Consider the following 22140-nt stretch of genomic DNA (forward strand, 5'->3'; position numbering starts at 1 on the left):
AAACAGGAGAACCTGACAAGGAACTTAATCCTAAGAAGAAGATCTGGGAGCAGATCCAACCTGACCTTCATACTAATGACCAGTGCATTGCTACCTACAAAGGAGTTCCATTTGAAGTGAAGGGAAAGGGTGTCTGCAGGGCTCAGACCATGGCCAGCAGTGGAATCAAATAAATAAAACCAATTACTGAGAAGTTTTTCAGGGGCTTAAATGAAAAGTGGTGCAAGCACAATAAAGACATGAATATATTCCCCCCAAGGCATGATTGATTCATTTTTGTTTTATCTTCTCTTCTCCAAAGGTATGACTGACATTTTTAAAATTCACTCATTCATCTTGTTTTCTTTTTTCAGATTAGACTAAATAGTGTGAATAGTTATTAAACTAGGTTGATTAAGGCTAAAAGCTTCACCTCTCTCAATGAAATAAGGGGTATAAATCCTTAGGATATTTGAGCTTATCTTAGAAAAAGATGGAGAAATGCTCTACACCAGAGTTTCTCAGTTTTTTAAAAAAAAGTACCCCTTTTTTATTTATATAGATAGATAAAAGTACCCCAGTACCTACAATTTTCAGACAAATAAAAATGTTTCTATCACTGCAACACATTTGGTTAAACAACTTAATCATAGCCAGGCACGTGGTGAAATTTCTGGGTGTAAAAAGTACAAAAAACATAAAGCACTGTAAAACTTCACACACACGTTCAGTTTTCTCCCGAGTACGTACCACTGGTTGAGAAACACTGCTCTACACTCTAAACCAGTGGTTCTCAACCTATGGCCCATGGTCTGCTTGCAACCCATTCAACACTGCGCTGCAGCCCATTTTGTATCCTCAGAGCCATACAGGTAGTGTGGGATTCAACCCACAATGATAAATAGGTTAAGAATCACTGTGACCCACAGAGTTACTCAGGAAGCAGGGACCTCTGGAGAAAGGTCCCTAATGATAGGTGTTCAGGTAGTGTAGAGTTAGTTGAGTAAGTGGAATTCTGTTGCCCTTGTGATATGTCTAATCCTCTGTCCCTATAGTTTTGGGCTTCTCCTAAGCAGAGACTGCCAGTTTAAGTGAAATGGGTGTAGATAGGTCATATCCATAAATCATCACTAAAGAACAGACTGGCCAACAAAATTAGTTTAGTTCAGTTTAAATATTACACTGATGCATGAAACAAAAATGGATTCATTTTAACTTCTACATGAAATTTCTTCAGAGGTACATTATATACAGAACCAGATATAGGGGAGCCCCCTTATAAGTTTCCTGGATATTTGTTGTTTCACATATACGTCGTCAATTAATTAAGAAAATTAAAATCATTATATGTCACACAGATCCGCACTTAAATCATTTTTCAAGGGACCCAAAAGCCAGCAATGTAGACCGAGCGAGTGTAATTAAAATGCGGCTCCTCCTGATGCTGCTCATGGCCAGGCTGCTCTGCGCACAGCGCCCCAGCACATGCTCATGGCCAGGCTGCTCTGCGCACAGCGCCCCAGCACATGCTCATGGCAGGCTGCTTAGCGCACATGCCCCAGCGCCTGGAGGGAGCAACACACGGCAATAGAAGCTGTGGCTCCAGGACCCAGGCATTAGGTTAGAGCTGGGGGAGGAGGGGTTGGTGGAGGAGAGGGTGAGGGTGCCTGGCTCAAGGGGAGGGACGGGGTTATAGGTATGGGTTATGCGTACATGATATGTATATACCCATGTGTGAACTGTAAGTGCTGGGATTGTATCTCAAGCATAATTACATTATTCCTTATGGGTATTAATTCCTGTTTTGCTATAAGTAGCATTATTTAGGAACATAACCTGGATTTATAATGGGGACCCCCTGTACTTCACTGAAATAGAATCTAATTTAATTTTTATACTTTTTTAAACTCTCTTACTGCATCACGTGTTAAAAGTAGCCACAATTGATGTACAGTCAATATCAAATTATAGATGTTATAATTCCTATATTTTCATGAGCTGACAAAGCAGCACTATATTGATCCACAACTAACCTTTTAAAATATCCATTGTTTAATATACTTCCAAGTGTTTTAGTGTTTCATTTACTGTCCATTTATTGTCTAACCAACAAACAATAAAATAAATCTCTGAATTTCCCAGATTTGTCATACAGCAAACTGAGAAAACAACAAAATTACAATGATATACAATTAAGAAGCACAATGGAAAGATGAAGACATATTTTTTAGATGTGCTTTGTATATATATCCTACCATAACAATTTGCATGCATTTGGGAACTAGCAGCAATCATTAGTTCTTCCAAATACACTAAATAATTTTCAGCACATGTGAGTGATTTAAACTGCTTTATAATCTACTCAGCCAGTGAGGACTCAAGTTCTTTAAAAAGCTGAAACTGTTTGTATTAGGATTCATTGTGAAGCAAATTGGGAAAAACAGATTAGAATATGAGGCTGTTAACCTTGTAAGGTTTGACAAGTCTTTGCAAACTGTATACTTCTGTCTATAAACATAAACGCAAAAAAAGAAGAATCACTTCACTCACCACTGAAGTGCAGCTACTTCCAATAGAATATGATAGCTATTCAATAATGCATAGTAACACTACAATGGTTTAGAACACACAAATTCTTATTTTCTACTCAAGTGCCCTACTCTTTATGAACTACAATATAAAATATGATGACCTCTGGTATTATGTTTGTGAATAATACAGTAATAGGGGCACTGTCCAGAATTCAGCCTGAATCTGTGATCTGGTGTGATGATGGCTCTTAAATACTAGGGTGATAGGCAACTATATATGATTATGGTAGCTCATTTGGTAGCCTAAATTGTTTCAACTGTCAAATAAGTGAATTGCAAATCTCAGTTTCAACATGTTCTCTTCTCTGCATGTCATTTTACCCCAAAGGAGAAAAGATAGTCAATAAATGAGTACCTGAGAGGTAATGTATATGTTTGTCACCATCAATTTATTTAACTAGAAGTACCTGGTAACTATTTTGTCTTATAAATTCCATTATTTTTCTTAAAATTGTTTTTCTTTCCTGTTGAAGTGTGTTTACCTGGTTGTCTATAAAAATGTATCTCTGTTGTATTGAGCTCAAAAAGTTTAACAGTGTATCTGAGGCAACACGAAAATATTCATCTCCATTCAATCCTGCCTCTTCTATTTTGTCTGCATGCGTAAATAGGACTGCAGTGAAGTTTTTCCACGTGGGACCCAGAAGTTCCTGTAATGAAAAACAAATCTGAAATAGTTATCTTTTCTTGTTCCCATCTCCTCCTGCACACAAAATAGACAGTGTGTGAATTTACAGAATTTACAGCATGCGTTCTCATTTTATGCAATTTGTATGATAAGAAAATGGCTATAATTCCTTGATCTTCAACAGTGTTAATACAATTTATAATTAAAATAGGTGGTCAAGAGTCTTCTTTTCAGTGACTGTAAAGCGGACTGTATAAAGTTCTTATATGGAATTTGCATTCCACTCCATCCAAAAGAAACCAAACAAACTCTTCATCTCGTGGTCCCACAAAAAGCTACTGAACTATAGGAACAGTGATCTTTTCCTACTAAGATATGAAAGTTGATTGTAAGACATTCATACTGTGTGAAAACATAATCTGATACAAAGCAATATTAAAACACAGTAGAGAATGTTAATACTATACGTTGGACTCTAATATTTGTAAATAGAGCATTCCTGTCTTTTTTTCTTTTTTAAAGTATAATTATAGATGAGAAAAGAAAAAAAAAATCATGTTTCCCTGATAGGGCTACTAAGAAAATGCCCCCCTCTGCTCTGCATCTGTTAGTACCTATGCAGTAAAAGAGTTGCCAACATGGGCCATATCTCAAGGAAAATACTGTTCAGATTTATGTCTTGCAAGAGTTAGTGGTAAATAAACCTCTTGACAATATTCTTTCAACTAAGTATGTAGAGTGGATGATACAGTAGCAAGTTTATGCTTGTAGCATGTATTTTTCATTCACATTTTTACTTCAAAAGCACCTGATACTAAAATGTAGTTTAAGGAAAAGTGCCTGTAACTGGGATGTGTTAGGCCATATCCTTTTGGCATGGCAGAGTCCTGTTGATCACAGTGGTGCTTTGTATAAAATCTGGAAGACAGATATTCTTGCAAATAAGACTATGATGCATAGCCAAAATTGGGGGAAGATAAGGAATCCTAGTCCATTATCTTTCCATAGAACCCAGGCATAAAGTTTTATTTTAAGAGCTTAAATGTAAAGCTTTAAGGTTCAATGCTTTACAGAATCTGGTCTTTAATTTCTTATATTTTGAGAGTGCTAATTTTTTTAGTATTTTAAAAATAGTCTGTGCCCATGAAACAGGTATGACTACAGGCAGAACCTCTTTTGTCTGAACCACAGGTGGTCAATATTGTCAAGCCGCATTACCAACACTTCCACTGCTTACTGGGCTCTTAGCTCTAATGTATCCCTAAATGTCTTCTAAATTACAACAAGGACTTGCGGCTGTAAACAAACTTTATGGGATTGTGGAAAACATAGGCATGCCCATGATAAGTGGACATCTGGCTAACTAAAATCAAGTCAGAACATGCATTGCTGGACCAGAGTGTGCCGGACCAGACAGGATCAACCTATTATGCAGGTTATTTTTTTTTAATCCAAATCTAAATGTTCTAATAGAATACTATCATGTAACATAATAGTTGAGGTTATTTTAGAAATTAGAGGCAATAGGGATGTAAGTGTCTAGTCGAATAGTTGACTACCTGATAAGCATCTGCTTATTGGGTATTTGAGTCACTACTTGACTAGTTGCTCCCCCCTCGCCCTTGCTACTCTTAACAGAGAGAGGCGGGAGGTAGAGGGGAGCAGGAGCCAGTGCTGGGGGGAGCCGGCTTAAAAGCTGTTTTCCCCCAGCACCCGTCTCCACAGGAGGGCAGAGGCACAGAAGGGGGATGGGGTGCAAGCCAGGAATCAGCTAATTCCTAGCTTGTGTCTGGTCTCCCCCCGCACCTCTGCCTTTTAAATATGAGAGCCGCCATTTAAAAGGCAGAGCCATAGTGGGTTTAGCTTTTGGGGCCAGAAGCTCTGCAGTTTCCACCCTTATTGACTAATTGAGTAGTAATGGAAATTCCTTCCACCACTTGATTAGCTGCTTAAACACAATTTAACATCCCTGTCATGCAATTCCATTCCTTGAAGTTATGTTTGAGAACCCAGCCTATTCCTAAATGGGATTTGGTATGTACATTTTCACAGAAAAGTAATTTGAATTGATGTGGTTGAGAATTGTCACTCTGGGTCTTGGTTTGGTGCCTTTCATCTTAGAGGAACTTGGTGTTGTGCACAGTTGATATAGAAAAATGTCTTTGCTCTCCACTGAAATGCAGCCACTTCTCAAGGTGATGTGATTATGGATCAGTGGTTTAACTTCACACAGCAGCAATGTACAATATAGTGGTACAAAGTGAAGAATGTTAAATTGAAACAATAGGGGGAATTTATAAATTATATCAACCAAATTGAATCAAGTTTTCCAATATTGTATAAATACTCCATTACCAGTTTTAAATTGGACTGAAGTCCTACAGTAATTTGGTCAATTAGTTGATTTTGCTTCAAAAACTCAGCGAAGCCTGAATTCTTAATCCATAATGTCGTAAGAAAATATAAAGGTCCCATGATTGTTAAATATGCTTCATTTATGTATAATTAACAATCTCAGGTATCACATCTATGGGGAGACCAGCACTTACGAGAATCAAATTTACAGTGTTCTTCTGGAACAAAATCCATCAGAACTCAGAACAAGACACAGAAGAGTTGATAAGGAATGCTTGGTCATGGAAATCTGTCTGCCTGTGGAAAGAGCATTCAGGAGCAATGGAGATAATCCAGCCTCTGATCATCTTCAGATCATATTGCAGAAGCTTTATCTTTGATTAAAGCTTTTCCTTCATATCCATAACATTTACAAAAGTTCAGAATCTTCAGGGGGTAGCTGAGTTAGTCTGTACAGGATAAACTTAAAATACAACAAAAGGACTGGTAGCACTTTATAGACTAACAAAACATGTTGGTATGAGCTTTCGTGGGCATAGCCCAATTCTTTAGCCATCTGAAGAAATGGGCTGTGCCCATAAAAGCTCACGATACCATTTACATGTTTTGTTAGTCTATAAAGTGCTACCAGACCTCTTGTTGTTTGTTAAATTTACAGGAGTTGCCAAACTCATCTTGCAAAATAAAACGTATTGCAAAGAGTTTCCAGAAAGGAGAAGAACAAAAGACTATTGAAGTCTCCTGGGGATCATGCTATGCCAATCTAATTTTCCTGGGCAGTATTTCATGTCTGAGTAGGGAGGGAAAAGAAGGGACGGTCTAAAATCTTAGGTCAGCATGAAATACTTGTTAGTGCCAGCAAGCTACCGCTTTTTAAAGCTGATGCCTTTTCAATAAAGTTGGACTGTTCACTTTGAGTGGTATTTTATGAATGCAGAAAATAGGTAATGTGAATGAAAAATTAATGGATTTTAATACTGTATTAAGTAAATGTGCACTTTGGAATATGAAGATAGTCTACAGGTCAGTCTCTACAATTCCCAGATATGAAACTATGTTGTAGACTATAAACCTTCACACTCAGTTGTTTCTTCTAAGCCACGTGGTAGATAATCAACATAACTAAAAACGGGAGACTGCAGCAACAACAAAAACTAAAAAGTGGGAGGAACTGGGGAAAAATATGGACCAGAGAGCCTCTGTTCCAGTGGTTTTCCTGTTTCTAGAACTATGTCTAAGGGATCTGCAAAAGAAACGGAAAGGTGATTGAACAGAATTCAGCTGTATCTTGAAATGTTTTGGGGGGTTTTCAAATGGGAAAAAAATTGGAAAATACTGTTGTTTTACATCTTGAACCAGAGCTTGATGTTAACCTGGATTTGCTTACCTATCTCCTGGCAACTTTAACTGAGATCTAGTTTTTTATGTAGGTGACTGAGCAATTATTAGATAACTACTGTCAGTCTAGACAGCTTCAAGGTATTCCAATGTAAAACAGAAGTCCCTGTGGGGGGCTGGGCGTAGGCCAGCCCCTGAGAAGGGAAGGGAGCGCCACTCAGGCTGGTTCTGCCCCCAGTTCTGCTGCAATCTAGGCTGCCAGCTCCGCCTTGGCCTCAGCTTCATTCGCAAGCTCAATCCCCTTCCGCGGCTCTGTTTCCAGCCCTGGACCTGCCCGCTACTGCAGGGCTCCCTTACCCTATATGCACTCACCGCTGCAGAGCAGTGTTTCCAGCAAGGTGGGAAACAGATGTGAGAAGTTTGGGCGTCACTAATCTAAATGGTATCCATACTGTGGTGAGGGGCACACACAAACACACAACAGAGAAAGGCACGTGTGATCTAGCCTCCAGGTCAGGTAATTGCATAACAGAGAAGATCATGAGCTTAATTGGAATAGCCAATAATGGTGGGAATTGTTAGCAGCTGGGGGTAATGGTTGGGCTAATGAGAATGAGGGGAAAAGACAGGTTTGGAACACTAAGCGATGGAGAGCTAGATGTGGTAAAGAAAGCTGCCTTAAAAGCTTCTGGTATACGACTGTGTTTTGATATTTAGTGCTTGGAATTTGAGGATTAAAGGTATGAGGTAAACTGTGTATTATGAAAAAGGAACTATGCAAATGGGCTAGGCAGTATGGGAAACGGAGTACCTGCAGCCAGAAGCACCCTGTCCCAGAGAAAGAAGCTTTGATGTTCTAGTACTCTTTTATTTGAAATCTGTTTTTAAACAAATCAATTTATTGGTGCAAAACAAATGTGAAATTGTCAATAATTGCTCGGTGCTATAACAACAGCTAAAGGAAGTGCTTTATTGCTATGGAGTAAGCAAATGTGCATCTACTGTTGGCTAAAGTACTGGGGAAATGAGGGAGAGAACTTTCTTCTACTATATTGCAGAGTTCAAGGGCTCATTGATTGCCTTGTGCACATTGCTGATATGAATAAAGCAGTAGGCATTTATATTTCAATCATTGCAACTGTCGTTATGGTACCATGTATGTGTCTCTCCTGCACTAGTAATCAATCATATGGCTTTTATTATAGAAAGGGGAAATAATGTCTAAATGAAATAAATATATAGGTGGTGGCTGGACTTTCCCTTGGGGGAGGTTAGCCCCTTGCCAGCTCCTTCTAGTGAAGGTTTTTCTCTGACTTGCTCTCAGTCTGCCATGGGCCTGAAAGGATTGGGTGAGACTGAAGTACAACTCTGTTAGGGTTGCTGACCCTCCGACTTGGCTAGCAGTCTTTAGGACTTGGCTTCAATGTCCTGGTGACTATTAAAGGCAATCTAGGAGACTTTAATAGGCCTAAGTCCTGTCAGTGGGGCTAAGGCAGGCTCCAAACCTGCCGTGGCTCTGCACAGCTTCTGAAAGCAACCAGTATGTTCAGCTTCTAGGTGTAGGGGTGTTAAGGGATTTCTGTGCGCTACCCCTGTTCCCTGACCCAACTGCTGACTCTGCTCCCCTAGCCAATGGGAACGGTGTGGACAGTACCTGCAGGAAGGAGCAGTATGCAGAGCTGCCTAGCTGCTCCTGAGCCCAGGGATGGGATATGCTGGTTGCTTCCGGAAGCTGCCTGAGGTAAGCGCCCCTATGCTCAAACTGTATCCTGAGCCTCTTGGCTCCAGCTTAGTCTCCTGCACCCCACGCTGGCCCTGCTCTAGAGTTTACACCCCCCTGCAAGAGCCCTCACACCCTGCTGGATCCCAGCTCCCTCCTCCAGCCTGTAGCTTAATTCCACAGCCTGAGCCCCTCATTTCTGGCCCAACCCTGTGCCTGGTTGAAGTGAGGGAGAGCAACTGATAAATGGGGAAGGGGGAGCACTCTCAAGTTTGTGCAATTTGAAACTTGGTGATTCTGCCCTTTTGCCATGGCAGGAGTGCTGAGCCTGGCACCCCTCCCCCATTCAACCCCTTGTACTACAACCAGGGCTTTCCCTAGGGGGTGTAGGGTCTGGGGCAACCCCCTACCTGTATCCCAGGCGAGAGACCCAGGGCAAACCCCACTGCTGCAGCTCCTGGCCCCACCTTGCCCCAGCCTGCTCCACCCCTTCCTCAAGCCCTACCTCTGCTTTGTCCATGCTCTGCCCCTTTGTCCCTCCTTCATGTGCAACACAAGCTGGGGCATTACAGGGCCTGGTGCAGGACAGTGGCAGGGGTCATGATTCTCTCTCATCTACCCCCTCTTCCCCCCAAGAAAGTGGCAGGAGCTGGAGGCATGGCACGGCACTGCCCTGTCCAAAGCAGCTGTAGCCTGTTTCTCCTTGGCAGTGGGAGGTGGAGCACCTTAGGACCAAGGCACTCGACTTCTCCTTGCCGCAATGAAACAGAGTGCAGCCAGCCAGGAGAGGGTGGTGGAGTGGAACAGGCTACCAGGCCACTCTGGATCCTGCCACTACAGTGAGTGAGGGAAATCCCTGCTGCCACGCCAGGCCTCCCGAATCCTCCTATGGGTGGACTGGTTCTGACGATTGCCCTGCTCCGGTTAGGCTCGCACTTCCTTACTCTCCTTTTTTGTGGTCCTGGCAGCGGCGTGGGGGAGGGGATTGAGAGCTTGGCTGGGGGCGTGGAGGGGGAGCTGAGAGCTCAACCACAGCTGGAACTGCAGCAGGACCTTGACTGGAGGGTGCTGAGCCTGGAGCCTCCTCCTTTCCCTCACAGCCATACTGCCCTTCTGCACCTCTGCCTTTTCTCCCTGAGAGCCTCCCTCCATTCACTCCTTCCCTTCCCTGCTGCAGCCCCAGAGCAGTGGGGAGAGCTCCTCTAGCCCTGCAGCTGTGGAAGGGGGAGACTTTTCAGGGGAGGAGCCTGAATCTGCCACTGCTCCATCCTCCATTTCCGCACAGCACAAGGGGTGGGGAGTAGGGTTGCTAGATGGCTTCAACAAAAATACCCAACGCACTTGATATAACATCACAATCTATATTACATCTTATTTAGACAGCAGTGGACATTTCTATTTTCATAATTCTTCCCAAACAGCTCAAATACTGGACTGTTCGGTTCAAAACCGGCCACCTGGCAATCCTAGTGGGGAGGCTTAGCTTCCTTTGGCCTCTATTACATGCTGCCTCTGTGTAGACTAGGGCTGGGCAATCGCTTTTTACCTGGGGCCACTTAAGAAATGTTTTAAGTGGCCCTGGGCCACCCCAGAAGGGGCAGGGCCTCAGGCAGAAAGGAAGAGGCCAGGACACTTGCGTACTTCCCTGCCTACAGACTCTGATTGGTCTGAGGGTGGAGGAGCGTATGAAGTCTTCCTTCCCCGCCCTCCGCGCCCCCCCTCCGCCCCAAGAAACCTGCCAGCTGTTCTGTGCCCCTGGCGGTGGGAGGAGACTTCACGTGCTGCCCCCAGGTCAATCACGACCTGGGGAGGGGAGCACGTGAAGTCTCATTCCCTTCCTCAGCCCTGCAAGGGATCGCTGTGCTTAGATTCAGTCTCTTGCTGAGCAGTGCTGGCGGATGACGGATTAAGAGCTGAGCCCCTTGCAGGGCAGGAGGAGTCTTCATGTGCTCTTTTCTACCCCTCCACTCTCCTCACCCAATTGGCCAAGGATAGAGAAGAGCGCACAAAGTCTCCTCCCACCCTACCCCTGTCCTGCAAGGAGCATGCGGTGCTTATCACTGCACCACTTGCAGGGTGGAAGGAGGTGTCGTGCATGTTTCCCTCCCGCCAATCACGACTTGGGGGCAGCGGCAGCATGTGAAATTCCTCCCACCCTGCCAGGAGTGTGCGGTGCTTCTAAGCACCATGCACTCTTTGCAGGGCGGAGTCAGGGTGGAAGGAAGACTTTGCATGCTTTCCTCATGCCCAGACTGGCCTGAGGGTAGGGAGGGGAGCATGCAAAGTCTCCTCCCGCCCAGCCTGGGGTGAAGCGCAGAGTCTCTGCAGGGTGGATCAACTCTCTTGGCAAGCCAGACCCAGCCCGCTCAGGCCCTTTTGCCCACCCTGGGTGTAGACAAAAAGTCCTAGTATGTTGATAGTGATATGGGTACAAACGAATAGAGGCTTGGGGCTGTCTGACTAGCAACCACTATTAAATGTACTTCGGTCAACAATAAATCCGACTCAGGTGCCTTCATATTTGAGTCTGTGGTCTTTGGAGTCTCTCTTGAAGTCTATTATGCTAGCTGTCTGGCCTGATATACTGAGGGAGCATATGAAAATGCATGCACTTGAATATTTATCATCACTGATGGAGCAGGAAACCACACCAGTGAATCCTGTGTTTACTACATTGCTGTCCTGACCTACTATAAGTCCACGGACCCATTTAGTATCCTATCTTACAGTATCCTATCTTTCAACAGTGACTGGTGCCACGTGCTGGAGAGAATGAACAGAATAGGGCTATTACTGAATGGTCCATCCCTTGTCATCTAGTCCAGCTTTTGGCAGTTGAAAGTTTAGGAACACTCCAAGCAATAGGTTGCAGAATTGTCCATCTTGGTAATAGCAATTGATGGATCTGTCCTCCATTAGCTTATCTTTATTCTTGTCTGAACCAACTTTGTGTTTCCAGTTTTCACAACATCCTCTGGCAACGAGCTCCACAGGTCAACTGTGAATTGTGTGAAGTGCTTCCTTATGTTTGGTTTTTAAAGCTGCTGCCTGTTAAATTTGGCAGTTAAGTAGTTGGCTCAGGGTCAAGCAAGAGAGCGTATAAGTTAATACTTGAGAATTTCTGGCCCATAGCCTTGTGCTCAAGTCCCTAGACCACACCCATAAATTGAAAATTCAGAAAAGGTGGAAAGTCTGAGGGGTTAGTCTGTAACTTTAAGAACAGCGAGGAATCCTGTGACACCTTGGAGACTAACAAAAATATATAGGCTCATGAGCTTTTGCGGGTAAAATCCACTAATGAAGTGGGTTTTACCCACAAAAGCTCATGATCCTATATATTTTTGTTAGTCTCTAAGGTGCTACAGGACTACTCACTTTTATATTCTGGGTGGCTTATCATTATGCAGCCCCCTAATATGGAGAGGGATTGCTGTGAAATTGTTTCTGATTGCTAAAAGGTTTTCATGGTACTAGTGTCCTTCTGGGAAAGTTAAAATATAAACATTATTCAGAATATATACACTTTTTCCAAAATACAGCTAGCTATCCTGCCCTGTTTGATGATATCATAACATCTGGGCTTTTAGAAAAAAATAGCTAACCATTATGTCAACTGTGAACCGTAATTATAAAAGAAACATGAAACAGAAGTAGTAGGTTTCAATTCCAGGGGGCAAGTAGAGGGAGGGAAAACAGGATCGTCTCCCCATTTGCTTATCTGCTGATATCTTTAATCTCCTTTCCAACAGAGTTAGTCAGCCAATAGCATATGGAAAGGCTGGTGCAAAGAATTCTGATTCATTTCTCCTTTTCCTTGACACTGGGTTTTATCCCAAAAGCACCTGCTAATGGGAGCTTGATTTTTCTCTTCTAGGTCAGAATAATATCATGTTTCTTTAGAAAGTTAATTCCTATAGGTTTTAGTATAGACACTATGAAATGATAACCAGTGTTCCCCCTACTGACCCACTTTCAAAGAAGCGCATTCATATGAGAAATGTTAGAAATGTCCATTGGACAGTTCAAGGGAAAGGAATTTCTTTTTTCCATAACCCACCACCCGATTTCAGCATCGTCCAAAACACCCACAAAACTATGTTGTTGTACCAGATTTCTAGGGGAAAATAACTTTCAGTTGTCTGTTAGGAACTGAAAAGAATTTAGCTTTTAGCAGCATTCCATTAAAAATAAATACCAGTTAGTCTTGCCTGAGCAGAAATTATTGTAGTCAAAGCAAATATATGGTTACTGTCTAACAGTTTTCTATTGTGAAACTATTGTGGTCTATTTTAAATTAAATTAGATTTGGAATAAGCATGAATTGAGAACCAAGTGTTTTGGATTCTTGCCCTAAATCTGCCAAGATTCTCTTGTGTGGAATTTTTTTTTTGACAGTGTCACTGTGCTGCCTTGTACTTTTTAATTAAACAAAAAAAAAAATGGGGAGTCTTGAAATGTGAAGTATGTGGCACAGACTGTCAAGCCCAGTCCCAAATCCACAATAGTGCTGTGAAAACCTGCTCCTGATACTCTGATTGGTGCAGATGATGAGAATGCAGGTTGAACATTGTTCCCTTTATTATTTTTAGAAGTTTCTTTAACATAGTACTGTACTGTATTTGTGTGTTTTGCTGCTTGATTGCATACTTTTGGTTCCAAATGCGATGTGTGGTTGAGAGGTCAGCCTGTAACTCTGAGGTTCTACTGCTGTACTATAATACTAATGTCTTTGATTAAATATTCCTCTCATTTTAGCTACTAATTATTATATTCTTGGAATGTGTATTATTTTGAGGGGGAATAGAGAAGGTTCTGGTAGAAAGTATTAATTTTTGAAGTTTCTCTGGGCTTTCCACAATTTAAAACACCTTTATTCAAAACACCTTATTTCATCCTGCATTTCTTTGCATGCAGTTGTTCAGCTTCTAACAGCAGATGATTAAGCTGACATTTCTACTGAACACATCTGGGTCCTTGATAATAAACCTCAAAAGGCAATAAATGTAAATCCTGTTATGGGGGAAGCAAGGAATACATTCTTAATGGGTAAACCAGACACACAGGCCCCTTTCGGCTAAGCCCTCCTATAATTGGCAACAGTGAATAATATTTGGCCACCAGTTTTGTGTATCAAATTTAACATGAGAAGCTTGTCTGCAGCACAAAAATGCCCCCTGAGTTCTAGCTAGAACAAGTTTGGGCTGTGGGAAAGAAGGGGGTATACATTGTGGTTACCTGTTTCCTTTCTACTTCAGCTGATAACCACTTGAGGGCAGAGGTGTAGTGAGGGGGCAGCAGGGCGGGGGGGGGGGCAGTTGATTCCCCCCTTGTTACGCCTCTGGAGGGCGCTGGGCTGCGGGGGGAGGTGCGGGGCACTGGGCTCACCTGGGCTGCAGGAGGAGGGAGGTGCTGAGAACCTGGTGCTGGACTCAAGGGGGAGGGACAGGGAATCAGTGCTGGGCTCAGCATGTCTGTGCGGTTTGGTGGAAGGTTCAGGGAAACGGAGCTCAGCTGGGCTGCGAGAGTGAAGAGGTGCCGGGTTCTGGGCTGAGGGGGGGGGAGAGGGAGATGTGGAGCTCAGAGCTCAGTTTGGCTGCAGGAGGAGGAAGTTGCCAGGCTAGACTTGGAGGGAGGGTCAGGAAATAAGAGCTGGGCTCAGCAGTTCTGTGGGACTTGGGGGTGGGGAGAGGTGCAGGGAAACGGGGCTCAGCTGTGCTCTGGGGAGGCATGCAGGGAACCAACCAGTGGGGGGCTCAACTAGGCTGAGGTAGATGGGGGAAGGCATAGGAACAGGAGGGCAGCTCATCTGGGCTGTGAGGGGATGCAGGGAACTGGTGCTGCAGGGAAATGGTGCTGTGCTCCCTTGGATTGTGGGGGGTGGTTTTGGGAGCGGTGCAGGGAACCAGTGGGAGTGGGCAGCTCAGTTGGGTTGCAGGGGAGGAAAGTGCAAAGAAGCCTAGTTGGGAGTGGAGGAACCAGGAGCCCTAAAATGACTTCCGCTGGTCCAAAAAATCCCTCATCTGGGACCAGTCAGGTCCAGTTGGTGCCAGATCAGGAAGGTCCAACTCCTACCCAAGTCTCCCTCCTTGCACCCTCCCTCCTATCCAGATACCCTACTCCAGTCTACTCCTGCTCACTCCCCCTGGCCAGACACCCTACATCCAGCCTTCTTCTGCACCCTACCTACCACCCAGATCTTGCCCCTTTCTGCCCCTCACCTCCCTCCCAGATCCTACACCCCATCCCTATCCTGCTCATTTGGCAGCTCTCTCACACACACTGAACTCCTTATTTTTGTCCCCACTTTAGAACCTAAGGGGTCCATAAAATAATCAGAAAAGCAAATCTAGCCTCTGGAAAGCCCTGACTCTCAGTTCTCCCTGTTGCTTCTCCTCACCCCTTGGGGCTGGACTGCCAGAGGAGTGAGGGGTCTTGGTGGGGGCCACCTAAGTGAGGGTTGGGGTTTTGGAAGGAGTGTTTTTGTTTCTCACTTGTGTGGTTCCCATCTGACTTTTTTCTGTGAATCTGTGGCCCCTGATCCAAAAAAGGTTGCTTACCCCTGCCATAAGTAAAGAAAACATTGAAACCTTTTGTATTGGACAAATTAATATTCTACTTTATTTAAAATGAAGTTTGATAAACTAACATGAGAGAGTTAACATTTAATTGGTTTAATTTCAATTAAACAGTTCTCCCCAGCTGCAGCACGAGGAAAATGGCTTGGGCATAATTGTGTAATTAAAGGTGGGTGTCCATTAGCAACTGGCCGTCTGCAGAAAGGTTTACACTGAGTCATGTGGTCCATGGGCCAAAAAGCTTGAGAACCACTGGAATAGAGGCACCCCTGGCCTCTCCCACCAAGAGACTGCTGCAGGCTCTGTGCTGCTCCACAAGAGCCCACAGAGCGATCAGGTCTGTTACCACAGTGGTAAATCGCCATGTTGCTCCAGTGTGGATGATGGACAGACTCTTTGTAAGTCTTCCTCATCCAAGCAGTCGATTTAAACAGCATGGTAAGATGCCACATAAAAACATTTGGTATGTCCACCGAGAGGCAAGACGTTTTGTCTCTCTCCAGAGACAGTTGTCATGACTTTAGTCTCTGGGTGAACAAAACCCTTTGTGAGCTCTGTGAAGAGGTAAGATGTTTTGTCTGCCAGCTTCAAGGGATTTGTTCTTCTGTCTTTGGGGTGCACGTTGCTTTGACCTGAATGGAGCTAGCTATGACACAGCATTTCTGTGTTGTTCTGACACATCAAGTGAAACCTGTGCTGAAGACCCCACATTCAGTGACAGAAAGTGCTGCTGTCAGAAAAAATAAATTCAGTCTCTCTCCAATATTCTTCAAAGATCATTTTCTTCGAAGACCAGGCAGTGGGGCTTTTCCTGATTGGTCTCTTATATGTTTGAAGGGTGACTAAATGTTATCTGGATCTTTTTGGGTCATATCAACAGATTGTTTTGGGCTCAATCCTAGATTAAAATTAAAATTAAAATTTTAAATTAGGCCCTTTCTAAGCAGGTTGGGAAGTAGTCTCATTTGGCAGTTATTATTTGGTATTATTTACATAATATACACACATACATTTCTCAGTACCTTTATGTATAAAATAGCCCAGCCTCCATGGGCAATGTACCTTGTAAGGAGAGATGGGGATATGATTAAGTTGTTTAAACAACTTCATGTTGCAATTGTAGAAAAAATTGTGTGTGTCTGAAAACTGTAGGTACTGGGGGTACTTATAACTTTTTTAAAAGGGATACTTTATAACAAAAGGTTGAGAAACACTACTCTAAACTATTCCTTTTGGCCTTCCTGTTTCCCTTCTCTTTTGACAAGTTGGGCAGGTAACAGTTTTGGTAAAATATCAGACATGTGCACACAGTACATGCTCTACCTCAGTTGGTGCTGGATGATCAGAGCCTCAATTCTAAAGGAGTTGGCATTACTGAGGTGATCAATCCTCCCACGTTTTGTTGTGGCTTTTCCAAAGAAAATGCTGGTGTTTTCTATAGGTCACCCACATCTCTCAGTCATAGCAGAGACTTGGGATTAACATGGCTTTCTCAACTAAAAGTCTTATACGTGTTTGGACGTTGTGATTGTGAATACCTGGCAAGGCAGTCTGCCAAGGGTAAGGTTGGCCTTGAATCTTGATATCTATGGCTTGTGAGAAATTTGGAAGAGCAGCTCGGAGAGACCTCTCTCTTTTACTTAAGGATAGAATCTCACAGCAGCCTGAAGGAAAAAGTCCTCCTGGCAGACACTCTGCAAGCGAGGCTCTCTATCCTCAGCTTTAGGCTACTTATTACTTCAAGAAAGCGAGGGCGATTCTTGTGTTGTGTTTTATTTAAACAGTTTTTTTCTGAGTTATTTTAACAGGTAAATTAATCTTACATTCTCTGATGTAGGGGGGGTAATTGCCCTTCTGCTCCCCCTATCAGACCTCTGGTCGCCTGCTCCTCCTCCATCCACCACTGCCTGCTGAAGCCGCCTCCCTGCCTCTGCACCCCCAGCCTGACCTTCCTCCCTCTTCAACAGTGGGATAGTGCCTTCCCCAAACTGGAGGGGGTGGGGGAAGATGCGGTACAAGCTCCCCACCCCTGTCAGGCTTAGCTATGCACCAGGTTCTGGGGGTGGGGGGCAAATTTTGCTTTTGCCTCCAGGCGCATAACACCCTTGCTACGCCTCAGCTTGAGGGCTCCTAATTCTGAAAACAGAGTGCTAGTATGCACAGAAGTGTTTACCTGGATTAGCTGAATTGTGCGGTGATTTTCTTCCTCATAAAAAGGCAAGTCAGCTCTTAGGACCCAGAGTATTAGGTGAAGGCCCTTGTCTCCAAAGTGCTGCACCAGAGCTCCCTTCACTGCTTGCCGCACCTCTTCTTTGCTCAGGCTGCTGTGAGGATACCCCGGAGTGTCCAGCACACGAACTCGCAGGGCTAGCTCATGGCCTTTTCGGCGTGTGAAGCCTGAGAGGCGGCAGCTGCGGCCAAGGTTGCAGCATGTGGTTACAGAGCTTGGGGACAGATGGCTGTCAAAGTCAAAGCTGCCCAGAAGATTGTTCCCAGCAGCACTTTTGCCACTCTGGGTCCTGCCAACCAAAAGAAGATTGATGATGATCTCATCGGTGTCAGACATTGTATCTGCCATGGTCCACACGCCTGTTTCAGCAACTATAGAAACAAACGCTGTTAATAGCTGTTTAGTTGAGTGATGTCTAAGCAACATTCAGAAATAACCATTCAACCATAAGAACAGCCCCTTGAGGCACCTGGTCTTGCTCTGTCTGAAGCACTTGAGCAGCATGGGGAATAAAGTGCCAACCAGAGAAGTACCTCTGGTTGGCCTGAAAGAGCATTCCACCGTATTCTCTGGCCACCCATGGTATCCGCAATTAAAGAGCCTTGATTGAGGTGCTTCTCAGTTGTCCACATCAGCAGATCCCCATATCAAGAGAATTTAGAGTCAAGAAGAAGAACCAGGAGTGAGCTGAGAGATGGAGCACACCTGACCAATGTAGGGAAAACAGTCCAGCTAAGGAGAGGGGGAATAACAGGAGACCACAGAATAGAAGGTGATGGAGCCAATGAAGGGAGAGAAACCAGAGGATGGAGAAGAGGAATGACTTTTTTTTTTAAGTTAAAGCTGGAGGAGCTCCTCTTTATAGTGCCTACCACATTACATTAAATCAATATCTTAAGTCTTTAATACCTGAATGCAGATTCTATGCATTAATTGTCTCAAAAGGACTTTAAATACATTTTATAGTTAAAAAATAATTAAGGGACATGTTGGAGACAGTGCCTGTATCTGGGAATAAAATGTTTGCTTATCTAGACCAGTGACACTAGAAACTTCAGGAGCATTGTTTAAAAAGGACTGTAATTTAGTGTGCATAATCCTAGGATTCTTACTCAATAAGTATCTTTAGACAGTCACCCAACATTGTGTATTTATTATTTAGGCTCTGAGAGACCAGTTCAAGAGGCTATTTTTAACTAGCCCTCATGTTACAAGAGACACTATCATCACATGTAAGATCTAGTGCTTAATGAATTCTTCATCCTCATGAAGGATGAATTCATCCTCTGACTATTCAAGTATGGAAATTTATTGAACTTCCTAGGAAGGGGGAGTAACTGTTGAATTAACTTTTTAGAAAAATGTAAGAAAATAGGCACTACATTAATAATTACAGAGAACATTGAATTAGCAATCCCAGTGATTCTCTTCCAACCCCACCTCCACCCCCCTTCAGAGTAGCTAAATCTGTTTAGGAAAGTGTTTAAAAAAAAAAAAAAAACACCAACTGCTGTGCCTATTCGCTGGGACTGTTTGAGACCATGGGCTGATTGTTTTTCAGAAGTACCAAGCATTCCCAGCACCCACCGATGTCAAAGGGAACTATACGTAGTCAAGCTTGAAAATCAAGCCCAGGGACAAAGAACAGGAGAGGAAAATCACACAAGATAGCTGTATAGTCACATTTCTGTACCGTATTAAGTATTGCCTTTTATGGCCGATTTTTTTTTCCCCTCCCTCCATTCACAAGTTCTTAAATTCATAACTTGATCATTTCAGTGTGTCACTTACCTCCTTTTCCCTTAAGTCTTCCTCTCCCAAGACTTCATTGAGACTGTCCGGGTGCTGTTTTTCACCGTGAACTTTGAAACTGACAATGGCAGTGTACCACACGGAGACTGATACGTACATTTTGCTCTGGTTAATCTATTACAGAGATCCTCATTTATAGCTAAGACTGTCCAATAATCAGCATCAGCTATTACCTTCCTTTTAGTCACCTGCAGTTCTGAGTTCTGATTTGAAAATGACTTTCATAAACATTATCTTAGTTCTGGTCCAAGCTTTAGTAAAAATTGTTTGGGGAGCAGCGAGGAGGGCTTTGGAGAGAATTTCACTTGGTTATATTTTTAAACGGTGCGTAATAAAATGTGTGTACACAAAACAAATATATTTTTATTAGCCGGTGTACTCAATGTTGCTTGGGTCTCTCCATGTAGGGGTCAAGGTTTTCAGGAATGAGGACTTGGGCCTGAGGATGTGGGGCATCTAGGGCAGAGGGACAGGAGGTCTGGGGGTGACAATGGCAGCGTGCTGAGGAGGAGTTCGTGAACACATGGACTGGGATTGATAGACTCACAGACAGACAAGCACACAAACTCTCTAACCTCTATAGACGAACTTCCATTTTGCAGAACCTACCAATACTTGACAGCACGATTTAAAATAAATCTAAATTAATCTATAAAAATAAGCTGAGATGGTTTCACAGCCCTCAAGACTAAGGCCCACCTCATTTTAAGATATTTAGCCACCTCACTCACTAAAATCAATGGGACTTAAATTCCCAAAATGTGTCTGAGGAGCTGAACTTAAAACCTCCCATTTAGACTGAGTAGTCACAGTATAGGAAATATGAGACCAAGCCTCTTTGCCCTGCCAATATGCTCCATCCTTGCTGTTGAGGGGCCATAGCTAGAAGTGAAACATTTGTTTAGTCTCCACTAAGCTCAGATCATGAGACTACAGAATTAAAAATCAACCTCTAGCCTTCATTTTGCCTCAGCCCCAGTCTAACTGTAATAATGGATATCTGATCTGCACACTCAGACCACTTCTGTACCTAACATCCTTTGTATTTGTTGGCTGCAGCTCATATAGTAGTGGCCATCTGAGCCAATATCATGCAAATTTCGAGGCTATTTTGCTTGCTGGTCCAATTAGCAGGTGTTAGTGCCCTGTATAATGGTGGGACATTCAGCTGACTCGTTGGGGCAGGTGCAGCTCATTACCTCCAGGATGGGTATAACAGACTTGTGTGTCCTTTCTCCCTTCTCTCAGCATCCAAAGATGCAGTTTTATTTGTCGCATCATTTCAGGGGCTTCCTATTATCTTTCTCACCACTTTTCAACTATGCTTGTGAACTGTGCATCCTCAGTCTCCCTCTATAAAAGCATGGATCTTGCATTGTTCTCGCTCTTTTGATGAGCATTATGGCACAATGCAATTTATCCTGCAGCACTTCATGAGCTGTGAATCTGAAGACACCTGGGGATCAGTCCTGCTGTGTGTTCTGGAAAGAAACAATTCAAGGTTGCTGCTGGCATTCATATTGGACTGCTGACACGAATTAACATAAGAACATCCATACTGGGTCAGACCAGAGGTCCATCTAGCCCAGTAGCCTGTCTGCCAACAGTAGCCAATGCCAGAGGCTCCAGAGGGAATGAACAGAATCATCAAGCAATCCCTCTCTCATCACCCATTCCCAGCCTCTGGGAGAGGCTAGGGACACCATTCCTACTCATCCTGGCTAATAGCCATTGATGGACCTAACCTCAATGAATTTATCTAGTTCTTTATTGAAGATAAAGTCCTGGTCTTCACAACCTACTCTGGCAAGGAGTTCCACAGGCTGACCGTGCACTCTGTGAAGAAAAGCTTCTTTTGTTTGTTTTAAACCGGCTGCCTATTAATTTCATTTAGTGACCCCTAGTTTTTATGGGAACAAGCACATTTTTTTTCCTTATTCACTTTTTCACACCAGTCATGATCTGTAGACCTCTATCATATTCCCCCTTAGTCTTCTCTTTTCTAAGCTGTGAAGTTCCAATCTCGCTTCCTACGAGACCCGTTCCAAGCTCCTAATCATTTTTGTTACCCTTTTCAGAACCTTTTTCAATGCCAATGTATCTTTTTTGAGATGAAGCCACCACATCTGTACGCAGTATTCAAGATATGGGTGGACCATGGTCTTATATAGAAGCAATAAGATGCTCTCTCTCTTATTCGCGATCCCTTTTTTTTTAATGATTCCTAACATTCTGTTTGCTTTTTTGACTGCTGCTGCACACTGAGGGGATGTTTTCAAAGAACTATCCACAATGACTCCTAGATCTCTCTCTTGGGAAGTTATAGCCAAATTAGTCCCCATCATATTGTATCTATAGTTGGAATTATTTTTTCCAATGTGCATTACTTTATATTTATCAACATTAAATTTCATTTGCCATTTTGTTGCTCAGTCACTTAGTTTGGTGAGATGTATGTGAAGCTCTTTACAGTCTGCTTTGGTCTTAACTGTATTGAGCAGTTTGGTATCATCTGCAAATTTTGCCACCTCGTTATTTACCCCTTTCTCCAGATCACTTATAAATAGGTTGAATAGGGTTGGTTCTAGTACAGACCCCTGGGAGACATCACTAGTTACCTCTCTCCATTCTGAGAACTTAGCATTTATTCCTACCCTTTGTTCCTATGTTTAAATCAGTTATCAGTACACAAGAGGACCTTCCTTCTTATTCCATCACAACTAACTATACTTAAGAGTCTTTGGTGAGGTACCTTGTCAAAGGCTTTCTGGAAATATAAGTACGCTATATCCACTGGATCCCCCTTGTCCACATGCTTGTTGACATCCTCAGAGAACTCTAGTAGATTAGTAAGGCATGATTTCCCTTTACAGAAGCCATGTTGACTTTTCTCCAACAAATTATGCTCATCT

General features: G+C 43.3%; 2 protein-coding genes and 1 long non-coding RNA gene across 4 annotated transcripts in view; 2 read left to right on the plus strand and 1 right to left on the minus strand.

The window, feature by feature from the left end:
- The window catches only part of AIMP1 (aminoacyl tRNA synthetase complex interacting multifunctional protein 1), a 50515-nt gene extending 50257 nt beyond the window's left edge, over positions 1 to 258 (plus strand). For both annotated transcript variants that reach the window (XM_006119308.4, XM_006119309.4), the window contains exon 7: positions 7 to 258. In XM_006119308.4, the coding sequence (XP_006119370.2) occupies positions 7 to 173 (167 nt within the window). In that variant the 3' untranslated portion in view covers positions 174 to 258. The remainder of the gene's footprint in view (positions 1 to 6) is intronic.
- Positions 259 to 713: 455 nt separating this feature from the next.
- The window catches only part of LOC142829558 (uncharacterized), an 82254-nt gene continuing 60827 nt past the window's right edge, over positions 714 to 22140 (plus strand). The window contains exons 1-2 of the long non-coding RNA XR_012904062.1: positions 714 to 7631; positions 8521 to 8632. This is a non-coding gene — a long non-coding RNA (uncharacterized LOC142829558). The remainder of the gene's footprint in view (positions 7632 to 8520; positions 8633 to 22140) is intronic.
- On the minus strand, positions 2960 to 19304 carry GIMD1 (GIMAP family P-loop NTPase domain containing 1). The gene is made up of 3 exons (XM_006119307.4): positions 19208 to 19304; positions 17360 to 17787; positions 2960 to 3220 (listed from the first exon to the last, which is right to left on the minus strand). The coding sequence occupies exons 2-3, from the start codon at positions 17762 to 17764 to the stop codon at positions 2960 to 2962; spliced, it is 666 nt and encodes a 221-aa protein (XP_006119369.2). The 5' UTR covers positions 17765 to 17787; positions 19208 to 19304.

Source organism: Pelodiscus sinensis, chromosome 5 (assembly GCF_049634645.1).
Source record: "Pelodiscus sinensis isolate JC-2024 chromosome 5, ASM4963464v1, whole genome shotgun sequence".
NCBI lineage: Eukaryota > Metazoa > Chordata > Testudines > Trionychidae > Pelodiscus > Pelodiscus sinensis.

What these genes read in the sequence shown, in the direction of transcription:
- GIMD1 (XM_006119307.4), bottom strand. Translation starts at nt 17,764, where the DNA reads ATGGCAGATACAATGTCTGACACCGATGAGATCATCATCAATCTTCTT. An exon ending in GCACAATTCAGCTAATCCAG is followed by an intron (nt 3,221 to 17,359) that starts GTAAACACTTCT and finishes TTTTCATTACAG; the next exon opens with GAACTTCTGGGTCCCACGTG.